At 31.7% G+C, this 20205-nt stretch overlaps 1 protein-coding gene across 1 annotated transcript; it reads right to left on the bottom strand.

Moving 5' to 3' along the window:
- Nucleotides 1-2061: 2061 nt before the first annotated feature.
- On the bottom strand, nucleotides 2062-20205 carry LOC124371833 (homocysteine S-methyltransferase YbgG-like). The gene is made up of 5 exons (XM_046830188.1): nucleotides 20018-20205; nucleotides 15969-16126; nucleotides 13102-13252; nucleotides 3041-3312; nucleotides 2062-2292 (listed from the first exon to the last, which is right to left on the bottom strand). Exons 3-5 carry the CDS (start codon nucleotides 13205-13207, stop codon nucleotides 2077-2079), a joined length of 594 nt encoding a protein of 197 aa, XP_046686144.1. The 5' UTR covers nucleotides 13208-13252; nucleotides 15969-16126; nucleotides 20018-20205; the 3' UTR covers nucleotides 2062-2076.

Genomic DNA, 20205 nt, shown 5'->3' with positions numbered 1-20205 from the left:
GCGGCTCATCATAATGTTACAATCAACAGGTTTGACAAATGTAGCAAATGCGTAATTAGAAATATCACTTAATGATCACTAAATTAACAAAAAAGCCCATCCTCATTCCCTATTGTGAAAGACAAAATCAATTTACCTTGGAAAAAGAGAACCGGTGTATAATTGTACACGAAATTGGTTTTAAGTGGCAGTAATGTACTGATAGGCGCAAAATACTCATTGAACTTCCAGACATTGTTAATTGGATAGTTAAGATATCAAAAAGCTGAGGAGTGACAACAGGAAAATATTTTCTACGGACAAAAGTTGGATAGACTCAAATCTAACTTTCCAGAAATGTTGGCAAAGTGAAAATGTAACTGGTGTCTTGACTATCAACACAGGAGATAACGGACTTATCATCATACACGTTGGCTCTAGTGATGGGTTTCTGGACAACACAGACCTTGTATTTCAGGCAGCATTTCAACAGGAGAAAAACTCCTGATCTTACTTTCTCGTGAAGTAATTATTGTAATGAACAACGCTCTTTAACATAACATACAAGTTTATAAACCTCCAATGAAAATCTCAATTAAGCATGAGATGATACAGTGGCTTCAGAGGCATGCAGGGAGTTCAATGTTACATGGACATGAAAAAGGTCAACTTGTTGGATCAAATGAAAGTAATAAGCACAAAACCAGTTGAAAAAGTGTATAAGGTTGACACCTTGCTTAACGTCATGGCTATAATTTTATCAGACTACCGCCATAAATGAGTGATATTAACCCCTTAGCAACCTTTGGGACGATCTGCTCTATAGAATGTGTGATGAATAGGAGGAAACTGCTGAATACCTCCTCCTTGATTGTCCTGCAATAGCAAGAGAGCGGTATGCCATCTTTGGTAGTTTGGACAAGGTGGTGAATTTCCCCAGGAGGACTTGATAGGTTGTTTTCTGCGATTTGTGGAACTGCTGAAACCATAGACTGGTAGGCCTCATGGTGTGCTTCTGGGATGCACATAAGGCCCTTGAGGCTTAAGTGTATAGCACTAGGTCGCCCTATAGAAGAAGAAGAAGAACCCCATAGAACTTACGTAAAGTAAGTAAAAAGAAAATGGGGGAAAGAAAATGTTACAGGTTCCCAAGCTGAACTTGGTTGAAGGAACTTACCACTGACGCCATTAAAAATAGTTGCAAGGGAATATTGGGCTGGCTAGATTAAATATGTAATGGAAGTTGAAGAAGAATACTTGAAGAAATAATTAACCTGTTTGCACCTGTAAGGTGGCTGTCCATCAATGACAGGGCGAAAATTTAGGACTTGTTCAGCTGTTGAAAAAACACCTACGAAATAATAACTTACTAAGTTTTCCATTGCATAATCTATCATAAAAGTCTTGCTGCAAAGTATTGGTTTTTTGTCTGGAGAAAAACTTTCTGTGTACATTGAAAAACTCTTGTAGAATGTTTTCTCCAGTTGTCCTAGCGTTAAAACCATTTTTGACGAAAATCCAGAAGAAACAAAATACGTTTATGAGATGGTAAAACGTCTGTCAGGCCTCAAAGAAGAGGTGGTCTTTCAGGTTAGTGATTTCAGAGAATATCAGGATTAATTTTGTTTGTTTTAAAATCCATTAACAATAACAACTTGTAATGTGTCTCAACTGTCCGTGTTTGGATATCAAGCCAGAGACTTGAAAAAACAAGTTAATAGATCTTCAGCAAGACACTGTGCTTAAGTGTTTTCTGTGAAGAAAAACAAAAAAAGAAATTTCAAGCTGAGTTCTGGAAAAGTAAAAAAGGATGGGATTTTTTAGTTTGATGGCATGCACTGAAATTATACTTTACATATTCACATCCACTTGTGTTTGTGGATCTACCTTTAGTAAATTAAAGTTCATAAAAAACAAGGACAGATCCAGACTCACAAACTGTAGGTCCATTTATGTCCCCAATTACTTTGTATTTATAGCATAATAGTAAAAGCAATAACTAATGGATTTGCACTCTGGCAGGAGTTTGCATAACGGGGATTTACAACACTACAATAAACGCTAGAGGATACTCTTAAAGAGTTCTTTCAGAAAAACTTACTCTTTGGTAGTCGTGTTGAATATTTCAGTTGTGTTTGGCTTCACAAACAGAGGGATGTCCGGATTGGCCTCTTTGACTGAGCTCAGTAGAGGTACCGAGAAACGTGGATGCTGACAATTGATCCCGATGGCGAGAATCTGATCAGCTGCCAACTCCCAACACCGCTTAGCCACCTCTGACAATTTCTCTCCATGGGAAATGGTCTTCTCGTTCTGTAACAACCATGAAATTAAATTTCCAACAAGTGTTTAAGTCTTTTTAAAGTAGCCATCAGCAAAGAGTATTTACATGATCCTCAAAGAACCGCATCATTCTGACTCTTAATCTCTTAATTTGACATCCCCACTTAGGCAATAAACTTACCATAACTGGTGGAAGAAACTTTGAAAGGGAACACTCCTTAAAATATTCAAAGTGATAACATTACACACTCAGAACTAGAATGGTGCTGGAATAACAATTAGCTCTTATAGCTTTAATCATCATTAAATATTATATTGAGCCATTAAACAATATTACAGCATAAGTCCAGGTCATTTACAATTTCAAGCAAAGTAGGCTACTAAAGGCAAATCACCACGTTTTAAACATCTGAGCTAGAACGTAAACTTGTCTTTTAACTTCAAGACTGTCCGCCGCAGTCACTGTGTTAAACTCCATTAACTAAAATAGTTATACTCATTGAAACTATTCTTTGTTTTAAGGATTTCCTCTCTAATAATTTTATCCAACTGAGCATGTACGGATGTCTGCAAAAATTTGTCACTGTTTAATTTTTAGTTTTGTTTCTTTCATATAGAGCAGATCAAATTACTCATTGTCCATTTCAACAACTACAACTGTGAGAGCTAATATGTGCAAACAATGATCCTCCTCAGTTGGACTCAGAACCTTTTGCATCGATAAGGACCAAATATGCATCTGATTAAAATGTAATGTTGTAGAACACTAAACTATTACCTGAGCAGAAAATGATAAAATGGCTTTAAATCCAGGATGTTCCTTGAGTACTTCAATAATCGCTTCTGCTTCTTTAGGAGAAGGGATGGTCCCGAACAACAAGTAGTCACAACCTCCTTCTATCAGAGCCTCAACCTTCGGACGATGCCAGTCAGCCAATTCTTTAATGGTCATATCGTCGGCGTAGAATCCTCCTGCATATTCACAGCCATTGTTGAGGTGTGCCCCATATGGCCCAACAAACCCAACGATTGATACTGAATTTTTATTACCTGCAATAAAACAACAAGTTACTCAATGATAAATGAAACCATTACAAAACAATTGTCTAGATGCACAGTTATGCAAGTTGAATCAATCATTTCAGAAACACTGTATGACCTTTAAAATGAACTTCTGGTAAATCCAAAGAAATGAGTAACAGGTTCTTTATCGTACTGACAATAATTTTAATTGTACACATATTTATTAAATAGAGACTGACAATATTTGAATAACTGGAGTAAACATTTATACATTAAATTAAACACTGTCATTTTTTGTACATTGGATTTATAGATGGATTTGAAATTTTGCACGACAGTTATTGTCAATAAACTAGGTATTCCCATTTTCGGTGAGCAAGTCGGAATTTAACATGGACTTTCTACTATATATATTCTATAATTACACACTAAAACTATGTTAATCAGATAGTTGAGTTGGGGAACACAATTTATGTTACACACAGTCTAAAAAACATGAAATAAAAAATTAACCTGATGAAAACGACAATAGGTATGCTAGAACTGCATAACAAAAGTATGTACTTGATTAATGAATGAACAGTTTTTTTTTATTTATGCCAAAAATTAATACTTGGTAGTTACTGGTACAAACCCTCCACCAATAAAAACAAGATACCTTGAGCAATGTTCTATTGGTGTAGAACTCAAATTACGTCCAGGAACTATGTGTGAATAAACGGGCAAACGGGCCTGATACTCTATTTCTGGACAAGACAGATATGATTGTTTCCATTTCCAATCTCTAAAACAGCTATTCTCGAAAGTGACATCAAATATGAAAATGTATGCACTGGGTGTTTCTGTGAACTGTAATGATTGATCACAAGTCAAATATGATGATGGAGACTTCTCTACCATATGTAATGTAATAAATATAGTGATATGTAATTTTTTCAAATAATTCACTTCAAACATCACTTGGTACTCTCTTAGTTAATTTTTTAGCAATATTAACGTCAAGAAAATGACTGGGTCAACCATGTTAGAAAACCACATAAACTCAACAATAGGACTGTCCCACCTGTACAGTGGCTGAGAGACATCTGGTTTTTGCTGAATCAAAAGTTTTTGAATTTTTTGATTTCTTTATATATATATATATATATATATATATATATATATATATATATATATATATATATATATACAGCAATGTATTATATTTTTTGGAAACCATTTTGCACTATTCTATTTTACCTAATGAACAACAGAAACAATAATAGTTACTACTCTGCTTTCTAAAATGCTTCAATTTTACGTTGTAACACAAAACTGTCAAATAATGTTAACAAAACAATGCAATTAAAAAATTATAATTTGTAACAGTTATCTTCCTATTAGACATGCAATAAAGCTAAAATTGTATAACACAAACATTTATATAATTGCTTAAATAAAAACGTTTGTTTTTTTTATTTCATTTTCATTTTTTGAAATTACTTTAATATCCGTGCAACCTTTCATGATATACTCACCAATACACACTGGATTTAGATTTAACTTTAGGGCCTTACTGTACAAGGTACAAAGTTAAAAAAATACTGAAAATAGAAATTAATAAAATTCTGAGATCTATACCTGACGATTTGTGCATAATTTTTCAGCTTTTAAGTAATTAAGTTATGAGCCAATTTCATAAAATTAGTACACAGGATTAAATCAAAATGAAGTCAATTTTTAAAAAACACTGCTTACTTTTAAATATTATTTAGAAGAAAAATAGTGCTTATGATTACATAGTAATGCACTGCAAATTATTATTAGAATATGATATTTATTTTTTTCCCAACACAAATAAAACCAGAAAAAGTTAAAACTTATTTACTTATACTTAGCACTATTTATACAGGGTGAGTTTTAAGTCCCTTCCCCCCCTATTTATTTTTTAAACCGTATAAGTTAGGAGGTTTAAACTCCGTACATATTCGTTAGACCTAAATATCTTGTTTTTTCATGGGTTCATTGACTCTCCACCTCCAATGGGGGACGGTCCACGAGGATTAAGCCGAGATTCTTAAATGTAAGCATAGGTTGATATGCACAACAAATTAAAGGTCTCTGTAAGTAGAATACAATGCCGCAAACCGGACCTCAAAAGGTTAATCCTAATGAAAATTACAGGGTGTTAAAATGTACAAAATAGTAATGTGCTATTATCTGCGTTTTATCGCGCAACTTTTTAAAAGTTCATTTCAAAACAATTTTTCTATTGCTGTTTATTCTTTAAAAGAAACTTTATTTTGTTGTGTTTAATGATTTTAAGGGATCACTGGAAGTCCGAGATCTAGGAGTTAACTAAAGGATTTAATAAGAAGTCGGTCATGTGATGTGTCGTTTAACATTGCCTTTTAACGCTGGAAACTGTGCTACAATCTGAATTAAAAAAGGATAATTCGTAATTTTGTTAATAATAATTTTGTTCAGAATCTGTGGTCTGCATTTTTAAATGTAATCTTTGACATAGTCCCTGTGTCGTTGTAAAAGTTAAAGTTGTATGTTATCTGGGTATTCCCAGAGACTTGTTATGTTTGGTTTCAGTTACTTGGGCCATTAAGTATCTGACCTTGTTAGTTGCAGTGTGGCTACTGACCTTGTTAGTTTTAGTGCTGTTAAAGTTAGAAACATGTCTCGCACTCTTCAAGAAAAAGTTGACATGGTGTTTATTTTTGGCGCTTCTGGGAATAATTACCACGAAACAATGAGACGATTTAATGAAAACCATCCAGAAACCAGTTAGCAGAACCTATTTAAGGCAGTTAATAACAAAATTTAGAGAGACTGGTAGCGTTACTGATGCAGAACGTTCAGGCCGTCCTCCTTTGTCAGAAGAAGTTGATTTTGAGGTTCTTTGTACAGTTGTGAAAATCCTCAAACCTCTTCGAGACAAATAGCAGACAATATCGGGGTATCACAACGCAAAGCAATAATAACCCTGAAGAAGCACAAATTTCATCCCTACAAAATTATGCTACATCACGCATTAAATGAAGATGACCCGGACAGAAGATTGCAGTTCTGTGAAACTATGGATAGACTAATTATATCAAATCCAACAACCGTAAATAATATCTGCTTTAGTGATGAGAGTACATTTTACGTAAATGGTTTAGTGAATAGACACAACTGCAGATACTGGGATAACTCTAATCCCCATGTTCACAGAGAACATCATACCCAGTATCCCCAGAAAGTAAATGTTTGGGCAGGTCTCTTTGGTAACCACGTGATTGGACCACTGTTTATTGACGGAAATTTAAATGGAGAAAGTTATTTACATATGCTCCAAAATAATATTCATCCATTAATAGAAAATACAATTCGCACTAATGGTGGGGAGTTTAATCGAGAAGAAGTAAGGTTCCAGCGGGGCGGTGCTCCTCCACACTACGATGTTAATGTTCGTGGTTACCTTAATGTACATTATCGTGAGAAGTGGATAGGACGACGCGGGGCAATAGAATGGCTGGCACGGTCCCCTGACTTGAACCCACTGGATTTTTTTTGTGGGAACACTTGAAGTCTGTGATTTATTGTACACCACTCGCATGTGTGGAAGATCTTCGGAACAGAATTACTGAGGCCTGCAGGAAAGTAACACCAGAAATCCTAACCCGTGTAAGGAGTGAATTTTGTTAACAGACTATACTACTGTCAGGAAGTAACAGGCAATCAGTTTGAGCATCTACTACAATAAAAGGGTAAGTAACAATCTACTAGTATCGGAATCGTACAATATTAGAACCGGAATCGCTGTTGAAATAAAAATAAATGGGTCTAAAACCTTTGTAAGACAACAATTCTTTAAATAAAATACTTACAAGGCGACACAACACATGATCGACTTCTTATTAAATCCTTTAGTTAACTCCTAGATCTCGGACTTCCAGTGATCCCTTAAAATCATTAAACACAACAAAATAAAGTTTCTTTTAAAGAATAAACAGCAATAGAAAAAATTGTTTTGAAACGAACTTTTAAAAAGTTGCGCGATAAAACGCAGATAATAGCACATTACTATTTTGTACATTTTAACACCCTGTAATTTTCATTAGGATTAACCTTTTGAGGTCCGGTTTGCAGGCATTGTATTCTACTTACAGAGACCTTTAATTTGATGTGCATATGAACCTATGCTTACATTTAAGAATCTCGGCTTACTCCTCGTGGACCGTCCCCCATTGGAGGTGGAGAGTCAATGAACCCATGAAAAACAAGATATTTAGGTCTAACGAATATGTACGGAGTTTAAAATCTCCTAACTTATACGGTTTAAAAATAAATAGGGGGGGAAGGGACTTAAAAACTCACCCTGTATTTAGATCACAATAGTCCAGTACAGTCTATAATAGATAGTACTTAAGCTTCAGCAACCAGTTAAACAAATGCCATGACATTGTTCACAGATACTCACGTTACAGCATACTATACCCAAGAAAAATGCTCTTACTCTCCGAATTCTAGACCCTGCTCCATTGGCCGCCACATTTCTGATGTTCAATGTTTTTGATGTGATTTTGATGATAAAGAAAACCTTAGAATGACCATTACTTACTACATCACGATTAAGCCTACTACTTCAAAATATGCCGCCTTTAACACCCCAATTATCCTACAGGGTAACACGTACAGACAGAAATGGGGTAACAATTAAATATATTAGTAAAAATATGAAGAAATACATCTCCTTACTGTCCTATCACATAAATTCTTATTAATTCCTAACATCATTATTTGCTTTGAAATATGTATGTATATAATATGGTGATGTGTCAAAGACAAATCTCAAATCCACCAAATTATAAATAATATTTTGCTAGCTGTTTTGCAATAAAAATGCTAAACATGTTTTTAAGAACAGTTGTTCGTAAACAAAGTAGAACTATTCAAGGGGAAGCAAGTTTTATAAATATTTCCTCTATAAAGTATATGTTGATATTTTATTACTTTTAATTATTTTTCAAATGATCAAAAGTAGTTGGTGAACAAAGGGTGGTTTGAAACATTCTCCAACATTTTAAGTTTAATATAAAATTTATAAATAATACAAATATATGCTCATACTATTTGCAGATTAAAGGCATAATATTCTGGAAGGTCATACTGTCAAATTAAAGTATAAAGAAGGGGATATGACCTGGGTCTTAAAATATAAATTTTTATCTGAAAATCTGCAAATCCCTTTAATATACAGTTTGGCATTCTTAAACTACTCTTTATATTATTTGAGTCCCAAAGTTTTTAGAATGGCAGAAATTGGATTGCTGATGGTTTTGCTGTAACAGTACTAAGTGTAAAAGAAGCTATTAGGATTCTGAATTTGAGAATTGGGAATCGATTTTTAAGATTCTGAATCAGATTTGAGACTCGAAAATTCAGGATATCTTAAGTATAGTAAAGGTGGGAGTACACCACGCCACGTGTCGTAACAGGCTTCACTAAAGTTGCACGCAAAATGTAAAATCTATAGCTCATTTTATTCCAGATGTCTTTTGGACAGATAATAATACAAAAAAAGAAGTTGCCCGACACAAAAATGATGTATCATAGAACTCATTCTGGTACAAAATTTCATTCAAATTTCATTCAAAATTTAAAGTCAGTACAAATGAAATTTGCCTTGATACATCTTGCCATATGGTACATTCAGATTTGTATTCATCAAATTGGTTTTTATAAAAGTTTTTAAATAATAAGTCTATTCATCAGTGTTGTATGTGTTGGGACAGTTAGGCTACATGTGTTAATTGTCATATGTTTGATTCCCTTACAATTTAGTTTTCTTACAAATTAATTTATTCTGGCTCTTTGTTGTTGATGTCATGGTTACCCATAAGAAAAATGTAAAAATATTCACTAACACTAAGCCAAATACCATAGAGTGACATGCACCATCATCAGTGTTCCTCACAGAATTTCAAGTCTAGAGATCAGCAAGGGCGGATCCAATCCTGACATTTGGAGGAGGACATCTGAGTTTTAGTTTACTGTTATAGGTAATTTTGTGTTTCATACAACTAAAATTATAATTTTTAGAAATAAATTTACTCATTCAAAGTTTAGTTCATAAAATTAAGTTAATTATTAATATTTATGGTTACAATATGAGTGTGATTAACTTTTTCATCATCTTGAAGGGGGTCATGGCTCCTCCCCAAGGTGCGCCACTGTAGGTCAGTTCCTTTTCTAGACATCATGTGGACAGACAGACAGAAATGGGTTTTTTCAAGCCCCACAAGTGATATTCTTTGCTAAAGCTCAGCCAAAAAAACTAAAAGTCTATATCTACATTGTGTATAATATTTATAGGGACGATCAGATATTAGAACCTAAATGCTCACATCATGGCAGGACTTGAATATACGCCATCACAGATCCAACAAGTAACAACTTAACCTTCTCATCCACAGTCTCTCCTAAATTTGCATGTATAACTTTCTAGTTTCACTATTTACCTCTTACATAACAATCTAAGCATAGAAAGAGGTATTTTAGTGTTGTCATACACTTTAAATTACATAGAGGACGGTTAATATAGTGTGATGCTTAATCTATCAAAATGGTCTCTTAATTGAGTGACTAATGTGTTACGTAATACTGATTAATGTGTTTTCTCAGAAGAAGACAGTTGGTCAGCTTGTCGTTTTACATCTCAAGATTACGTTACGTTAATAAAGCTCATCACAAATGATCTCAGTGCATCAAGAGTAAAATTATGACACAAATTTTAAAAAACAATTGTGGACTGAAATTATGTATTCTGTCAATTGGAAATTGATAAATAAATAAAATCTAACACCAAAAGATATAATATAAGGCGTGTTTTTTTTTTAAGTACTGTTTTGGTACATTCTAGAAGCCTCTTTTCTCATTATAACTCTTAATTCATTTGAAAACAAACACTACAACATAATACTGTATATTTTTTTTAACAAAATAACAATTGTTTGTTCTCAAATTAACTCTTTTGGTGTAAACAAAAATTCAAATAAACTTTTTGTTACAATTTTATATGAAAGTCCACACTTTTATCTATCTTTCTACGTAATTGCCATCAATATTAAGGCACTTATCAAACATAAAAACAACCTTTTGTACACTATCACTATAGAGTATTACCACCTGATTTAACAGTAACTGCAACATTATCGTTTTTGACTATATTGCCATCACTGAGGCACTGATCTTCAAGATGCTTCTTCTGATAAAAAAAATAAATGTTAGCCACTAGACACTACATTGGGGTTGTTTTAGTGATTATCAAATTGTTCCTAGCAAAATGTTTGTGACGAGATCTTGAATTCGTTTTACCAAATGTGGACAGACATTTTCATACAGCAAAACATTTTTCTCAATAGTTTTAATCGTTCATTAAAAATTACGTGAACATTTCTTGAAACTTGAGACAATTCCTCTAATAATACAAAAATTGTGAATTCATTTTCACTTTCTCATTCACTTTCTGTACAAACTTGTTTGATATTATTGAGGACCATTCACTTACAATGAACATTATTTCAGCCATCTTTTAAAAAGCTCTTATCCATTTGAATGCTATTTCAATACCCAGTGAAATTCAACTTTTATCACAACTTTAGAGCCAATAAAACAAATAACAGTAAGTACTTCAAAGCTGAGATGATTCTCAATTTACAGGTGCGTTTGAAATATGCATTAACAGATGTGAAAACAATAGACTTTTGCCGTAATTGTGTCTGTGACTTGCTAAAAGTTACAGGTAGATAGTACACAAGTGTGGGCCACCAACTGCAGCAGCGGATTTTTAAATACGCCTTGTATAAATTTGTATTTACAGATGCCCTGTAAAGTAAAAATTACTATAAAACATACAAAAACAATTGAAAAATAAAGGCTGTTCTGTTTAATTATCACTAAGTCTCTCTGGAGACTGGCGAAATTTCGCTTCTATTTGTTTTTCTCTCCGCACAATTTCTCTTGTACAATGTGATCTATTGACTTGACATTTTGTATAAAGCTTTATTTCTATCTAGACAAGATCGTTTTAGATGATGACCTACATAGAACTTTATGGATATTTCCACAGGATATTTCAAGAATTAATTGAGCGATAAACATTAAATACTGTACATTTCGCTATTTTTAAGAGGGATGGCACCATTCTATTTTGTATGTCTGTCTATGTGTCAGTTTGTATGACTGTTTTCTGCAAAATATATCTAAAATTATTTCAGCTATGGACTTTAAAATAATTTCATGTGTTGAATTTAAATTATTTCTTCATAGACAAGATTGAGTTTGATGATGGTGATGTGGCTGAGTGCCATTAAAGCCACTACGAAGACTGGAAAAACTTCTATTCTATTTGATTGTCTGTCTTTCTATCTGTGCACAGAATATCTTGAGAACGAAATGACCTGAAATATTTCGTGCAAATTCAGCAAAGACTATTACATGACACCAGCTCTAGTGTACTACTGTCTTGTTAAATATTTAACATTACCATAGTGTATGTAATTTTTTTTAACGCTTTTGCTAGAAAAAAAGAATTTGTTTTAATACAAAAATATAATTTAAATTCACACTTTGATATCATGAAATTGATATAATCATGAAATATGACTAATTTTTTCATCTTTTAATTGATAAGTTTTATTACTTGGCAAATGTTTAATGCATTTTTGTGAAATATCCACAAACCGATTTTTTAGCTATTTCTCTGTAACAAATATAATAACGGAAAACATAAGAGTTGTGTTGCTTAAGTTTTGGCTGAAATTAAAATACGTGTGTCAACACCTATTCAGCTGACTGTGTTTCTTGTTTACTTCTTAGCCCTATAGCTAGAAAGTGTTGTTCCGCTGTTATTTTGTGTTAATTGTAGCTTAATACGGCTGAACCATGTTATTTAAGTGATATTAGAGATATTTTTCAAGAACAAAATGATAGTTCTGATTACAAAATTGATGATGAAACAACGAACAGTATTTTTTCACCAGATACATAGCTTTGGTTTTTTGCATGTACAATTTTTATCTTCAGTTTTACTGCAAATATGCATCTAAAACATTATTTTATAATATAAATAGTGAACATTTAACTAATTTTAAATTTTTGTTACAAGATCTTATAGAATTAGAATTTTCTGGTGTGGGAAAGTGAAAAATATTTTTGTTCTACAAAGTTTAGGATTTTTCATAAGGAAAATAATTATGTATATATGTAATTTTTTTGTAGAATATATATTGAAAATATTTTTGTGGCGTCTTAAAGGTTCCTAGTTTTAGTGTTTAATTAAAATACTGACCATTGCAGCCACAAATTATTAACATTATTATTATTAAATCTTAACAGTATATTACTCTTGTTGACATGCTTTCAAATACAGTGTTTTCATAAACATACAATCTGGTACAAACTAACAAGTATAAAGGACCAAAGGGTTTACATTATATGATACAACTAGCCCAAAGAACTAGCAGTTAATATTACCTTTTTATTCACATCAAACCTAGTTAAGTAATATGATAAAAAAATTAAATATAAGCAACTACTACTCTATTCACTTCACCCATTGTTTTAACTCAGTAAATCATAATTTATGATCTAAAAATAATATATTAATCTAAAAAGAAACAATTAATTTTACTTTGCAACCATTTGTTTTATTTCACAAATCTAGGATTAACTGAATTATGTACGAATGTTCTTTACTAATTGGATGATCCTAGCCTACTTGGGTTTCACATCACACCTGTAACCATGTAAACCACAAGATCCAACAGTTAAGTTTCTTACCTTTTTGTTTCTCAATATCTATTGCATCCTTGCAGATCGTGATTGCTGATTTAATCATTTCCAGGGTCTCTTTTCGATCTAAACCCAAGTGTTTTCTTGAAACCATCTATCGTGGCTTGGTACGTATTCGTAAGAATCATTTCCGATCCACCTTTAACAAAATGCCATACGTATGCATCAAAAACATGTTCATTTAGGAGAAAATTATTGTATAAATAGAATTATTAATCTAAAAGAAAGCAATAATGAACATTTTATTTGATAACATGACCTATAACCTGGAACAACATATGAACTTTAAGACGAATTAATCAGGAAATTCTGAGAAATATGTGAAGACAGATATTTTTCTTACTAGTAATTTTTTTACTCTACCCATTTCCTTATTTCAACAATTAAGGAATTTTTATTGAAAAACCCCTGCTGGTGGCACTGTACAGAGTAACTATAAGCTATACAATATTACAGAGTTGTTCCATTTAACATTTTTAGTGCAAACGTTCCGTATGCACGTACTTTTGAAAAACTGCCCAGAAATACCAAAATTATGGATCTTGCGAAAACTATTAAGGATGCAAATTTTCATTTATATGGACGTTCACAGAAACATTTCTACAGTGATAATTTTTTTACTTAGGCTTTTATTCTAATAAATTTGGAAGTTGTAAACAACCAGAGTGAACTTTTTACGTTTGTGGTCAGTTTTCTTTTCTATTTCAAAAAGCAAATATTTTTATATTTTTTTAATTTTTAAAAGTACATTTTATTTTAAATTAAGATTTGTTTTATAGTTTTGAAGCAGGAAATCTATATTTCTGCTAAAGGTAAAAACATTATAAAAATATTTCAATATTTGTAATTTTAACAAAAAATTGTTGTACAACACTGCAAACACAATAACTGAAATAGGCCTGGCATCCTTTAGTAGTACTGAGTATTCATGAAAATGACTTAATTGCTGGTCTTATTTTTAAGTCAATAGAGGTCCCAGAGATCCTACCAGAATACCACCTTATACTGAAAGCTGCTTCAATCAAGTAAGTAGTAGAAATGTTTAGACACAATAAAATATACAACATTGATCCATCTTTATCAGATCATAATGAACTCTTAATGAATCTTCCTCTGTATCAACCCAAAAAATAGAAAAATATAATATATTTTAACAAGAAAAATTTCAAATTTTTTGAAATAAACTTCATTACCACATAAATGTAACTCATTAAGGTTATAATGATGGAAAATAATCTGTTTCAACTGTAAACCCTTTTCTTAAGAAACACAGTAATTCAACAAATACAATAGTTTAGATTCAAAAAGTGATAAGAACTTTAGCTTAACACAAGAAACAATTATTGCATTTGGTGATAAAAATAGCACTAATGTGAATTTTAGGTTAATTATGTACCAGTTTGTTTTACTTTGTTTATAAACCTGTCAAACGTTTGTGCAATAAATAAACTTTATCTTTATCAATTCCCCAAAATACTTAAACCACTCCTTTACATACTTATATATGTAATTATTAATAATGCAAAATGTGTATTAAAACAAAAAAAGCAGCTGTACAAATTCAGGCATGATTTTTCATAATAATTACAAGATTAAAACCTCTGACATTGAAAATGTTACTATCTAAAGTGTTAAATGTTATCACAGATAACATTAAATCTCAATGTAAACATCGTTTTGATAATACATGTTAATTATATGAGGTGGAATAAAAAGTGCAAAATCACAATTCAATGTTGAATTGAAAACAACTTTATTCATAAAAGTACTAAGACTTTACATTGAATGGTGTCATATTGATAAAATGTGTATTTTTGATCTATAATTACAAAAATATTAGAGAATAAACTTAAATTGTACCTAATGAACAGATTTTTCAGAACATTTGACATTGTTCCGTAATACAAAAATTTAGTAAATACGTTTTGAGATATGCAATCTGATCTCTTCCTTAGGTGAATAACTAACCTAACAAATAATTACAATCCGGGGTAAAATAAACAAATCATATCAGAGCGTTTTGACACATGTAAATCAGGAATCCCAACCACCATGTTGTGTGTCAACTTCACTACTCAAAAAATGCACTTAATAAAAACAAAACACTAAACTAATTATTAAAAACTGAACTACAGAATACAGGTCACAGTAGGTCTGCATTCGCTGACCAACCACCTCGGTTGACATGTATTCTGTAGTTCAGTTTTAATAATTATTGATATGATTACATAAAGTAACCTGCAAAGAACAGTTATATGTAAAAATATAAGTTACTCAAAATTTAGAAGCATGAATTCAAGATTTCATATAAAATAAAAATTTGAAAACCTATTGGATACATTTAAAATTTGAATCCTAAATTACAATGTTAAATTCAAAACACCCCTAGTATTTCAAATTTTAGGTAGATTCAGAGTATAGACACTAATAGTCTAGACAAACTTACAGTAAATTTAAAGCATCTCATAAAGTACATAATTTTTAATTATAGCAAGATTCAGTAGTAAGTTACAGTTAGATTGGGTTATCTCGTCCATTGACATAGTCCCTTCAAATAGACACGTGGCGGGGCCTGGCCCAGGCACCCTGAGAGACCGGGTCCCGGTAAAATTATCTGAAATAACCGGTCTAAGTACGGGCCTGTTAATAACCATTAGCTTGGTTATCAACAGAGCATTGATATTGCTTTACTAATTGTATATTGCCAGAAATTTTCATTTTTGCTCTCGTGAAAATACAAACAAATAAGCTGTTTTACTACATAGTAAAACATGTGCAAATAAATCCTTGAATAACATTTTAAAACTACGTCAATTAATCAAAACATTACCATCATATTTCGTTAAAATAATTACATTGTATGAAGTCTTGAAATACTTTACGACATGCTTCCGGATTCTCCGTCAGGTAGCGGGAGACCCAAAGGGGGTGACCCTCGAAGCCAGAGCCCACGTATTTCCTCAACTGAGTTTCATAGCCACCATCAAATAACACAAAGTCTGTCATATTCAATCTGCAACAAATGTTACAAGTTAATCTTTGAATATATTACATAGATTCTATGCACAATTCACTGCAAAACAGTTGTCTTCTTTAGACTGTTTTGTACCAAATACATCTGGAAGTATGTAGGTCTATGACATAGATCAAGTAAAGAAATAGACTGGGCATAGTCAAGCGGGAAGTGAAAGTCCGGTCAGAGCAGTGTCACTCATGAGGAATGGAGAGAAAATGCATGAGTTACCACTGAGTGTCGTACCTCACTTATTTGGTATTGTAAATTCAAAAATAGTGGTTCATTGAAAAAATAGGTATATTTTAAATACTTTATGCTATCAAATTTTTAATTTAATTTCATTATTTTAAATTTGTTCTGGGTTCAAAATCAGTGAAATCAGAATTTATAAAATATATACACTCTTATCATTAACTACCATACACACCATGTTCAGAAAAAAATGTATCATTATAGTATAATTTCTCCTTCAACAGTTTTGATATGGTATGAGTATTTCATTTACAAAAGCCATTACAACTATAGTTATCAAAATAGCATTTACAGCTTGTATTTCCAATTTCATTGACAAATATAAGAAATTTTTACTTTCACAGAGTGCACTATGTTAAACATTAACACAGACCTTAGAGTTATTTACAGTTTATACAGATCCCTCAAAGAATATGTTCAAGGTTTACGAGATCATTATGAGACAAAGAGCATTGAGCTGTACAAAAATAAGGCTGCCGCCTATGATCTAGAATCTAAAAGGACAAAAAAAGAAAAACTTTTCATGACGAATCAGGTGATGATAATGTTATCAACAGACTCAATAAATAATTAATAAGGGGTGTGGTTCGGTTTCAAGTTCTGTAATGGCTCTTACATGAAAATCTCCAGTCTACTTATTTCTTTGGTCTGTGTGGTCTACTGACAAAAAACAAAATAGTTTAATTTTTTAAAGGCTGTTCAAGATCAGTGTTTTAAGTAAGATTTAAAGTACTTGTAGAAATAAAGGCTGCACAAGATCTCAAGTTTTGAAAATTACTTGAAATTTTCCTTTGTACAAGACTCTATGGTTTCTTAATTTAAACCAATTAAACTTAGATATTTTTAATGATAATTTGGAAAAATATTTTAAAGATATGCAGGAACCTTTTATTTTGATTTAATTTATTGTTCATTGTAGAAGTGTATGTTTACAATGTAGCAAGTTGTTATTTTTATTTAAATTGTATAGAGTTCATTTATTTATGTTGTGTAAAGAAATTTAAATATTAATTTGTGTAACTGCCAGCAGTTTACTTTAGTTTAGTTTGTTATGTAAAGTTCATATTAAGAGTACATTAATTTTAGTTTAGGATGGCTGTTTTGGGAATAATTGAAGGTTTTGTACTTTGTTTGTGCTATATCATGTCCTGTAGCTGTCATGTAAAATTGAAAAATAAATAAATAAATAAATTTTTGTTGCCCTAAATAAAATGTTAGCAAAAAGGATACCAATTTCAAGATGTAGCAGAGATGCAAGAAAATGCAACACAGCAACTTTTCAAGGTTACAAAAAGTGACTCAAAGACTAGCTTTGAGCAGTGGAATCTACACTGGGTCAAATATGTGACATTAGAAAATAACAATGTGAACAAAATAAGTTTTGAAGTTAAAATTTTCAAAATAGGCTTTTGGATTGCACTGAGTCGTTTCTGGAAAACTTCTCGGTTTATCTTTTCCTGGTTTCAACTAGAGCGTCACTATCTACATGTCATATCTTGACTCATCAGACGATTCTGTCTATTTTTTTAGCCACCCAGAAGATGAGTAACCATAAGCAAAATCTACATACACAAATTTTTAATCTGCTGAAGAATAAGCCCATAAGTGTATTTCTCACACATGCTCTAAAGTAAATACAATATAGAATATGAAAACTCATGGTGACAGGGATGCATTGAGACAAAAAAATAACAAGTATGGAGAAAATATTTTCCTCTAAAAAGATCCATCTTATTTGTTCTTCTAACCACAACCAAGAGATGTCAGGTAACATTATTATGTAAAAAGTAAACACATCAACAAAAACATAGCCAGGGAAAGATTTTGAGGGGGTCCAGAAAACTGGACCTGAATTTTCCTGCAGTGAACAGAGAGTAAGGCCCCATTTTGTTCTTTAAAAAGTTCTTGACCCATTTCTTTGTTGAGAACAACAATTTGGGGGGTCTGGACCCCTTGGACTCCCTCACTGGCTACGTCCTTGCACATCAACAGCAACAGGAAGAGTTTACACCTCAAGTCCTGAAAAGATGACATCATCATTTCTTGCTTTGGAAAAATATCTTAGAAAAATTTTTACAGAAAATTTTTATGAAATAAATATGAGAGATAGTTATAATCAGTATAAAGGTTCAATAAATTCAATTTTATTGTATGCCATAAGAGTAATGTGTATTGCAATATTTAAGCTTTTAAAGGTTCAAAGTTAGTATTTTTATTTAACTTAATATTAAATAAAAATACTATTTAATATTAAAAGTAATATTAAATACCTAAAAATGTTTTTCTATGCAAATTTAGAAGGTTTAATCAAATTAAATGTAAAACTTTAACTGGCTAAGGGACATAATTTCGCACTTGACTAATTGCGGATCACAGTAGCCTACTTTACTAAGCATACATAGCAATAATAGTTCACACCAAACCGGTATGTACTCCAGTAGCAAAAATATTTTTTTAAATACGATTCTATTTCTGTCCCATTCTGAAATTTTGGTTGTATGTAGTCAGTTATTTCAGTTTTTTCCAAAATATTGAAGGGAACATAATTTTTCCAAAACAAAAGTTTTTGGGAAGATTTAAAACTTATTATTAGATTTTGTTACAACGCGTATAGAAGCCAATATAACCAACGTAATTCTGTTCTGGTAGACAGCAGCTTTAATAAGGATTAATTTTTGAAATTTACACTGCTATTTAAAATTGTTTGCACTGCTTGACATTTTGAGGACTTACCGTAGTTATTGTTCTTAACATTACTCTTTATCTGTAATGAGATACATGAAGAGATGCCATAATCATAATCATAAACATGTTTTAATGGTACAGGCCTATTGCAGAGCAGAGTATGATAGATCTGGTTTTATATGGCTTAGTGTAGTCATCGATACAGTTTTATCGAATAACATAACTATCAATCAATATCAAAATATTGAATAAAAGTCATCTTTATACAATTACATATGTCACAAAATAATAAAGGAACCATAAAAAGTAAATAGGACATTAAGGCAGATGATAGGAAAAAGTCATATAAATAATAAAGACATCCTATTAAAACAAACATCTTAAAGCTTACAAAATCACATTATCATCTTTCAATGCTATTTTGTTTAGTTTTCTAAAGTTAACTACCTTTTATTATTAATGACACTTTTAACACAGATTGTATTTAACGTTGGTTAAGGTGATTTTGGTTATTTTTCAAATTAACTAGTATTGGTTTATTATGCCTATATCATGTGTACATATAATTACTGAATAGTTTTGTTATAAAAAACATGTCCACATAACACACTCCACCCTTATTGAATGTTGTTGTAGTCTAAATTTGAGTAAACATTAAGACATTTGTGGTGTAAATGTAAATATTTGATTGTTTTAGAACACTCATATCTGACGTAATATTTATGAAGCTTACGTCTAGCGTCTATGTCCTACCGTTGAAGAATTTTTCAATTAGAAGGTAGAACTGAATAGTTACTTGTTTTTTAACAATTTATTTCACAAGAAATAAGCTTACTAAACTAAAGTTTCAGATGTAAACCAATGTGACATTAGACAAATTCAAAATAATATGCTAAACTTATATTTCCCTCCAAAGAGTAAAATATTATAATGATTATACAGTACTCTTACCGCAAGACTAATCCAAGTAGCACGACTGAACTGAAGTTACTCAATATTGATGCCGGAAAGGCAAAAACAATGAGGTGATAGTGACTAAAATTAATTAATTTTAGTTCACTCCTCGTTTAGCTCATGCACGTCACACGACTAACAGTTGAAAACAAAGCTACCAAAGTTAACTTCACAAAACTCAATAC

Source organism: Homalodisca vitripennis, unplaced genomic scaffold, assembly GCF_021130785.1.
Source record: "Homalodisca vitripennis isolate AUS2020 unplaced genomic scaffold, UT_GWSS_2.1 ScUCBcl_2096;HRSCAF=6505, whole genome shotgun sequence".
Classification (NCBI taxonomy): Eukaryota; Metazoa; Arthropoda; class Insecta; order Hemiptera; family Cicadellidae; genus Homalodisca; species Homalodisca vitripennis.
Note: the sequence above shows the minus strand (reverse complement) of the source record. Positions and strands in the feature narration are given on the sequence as shown.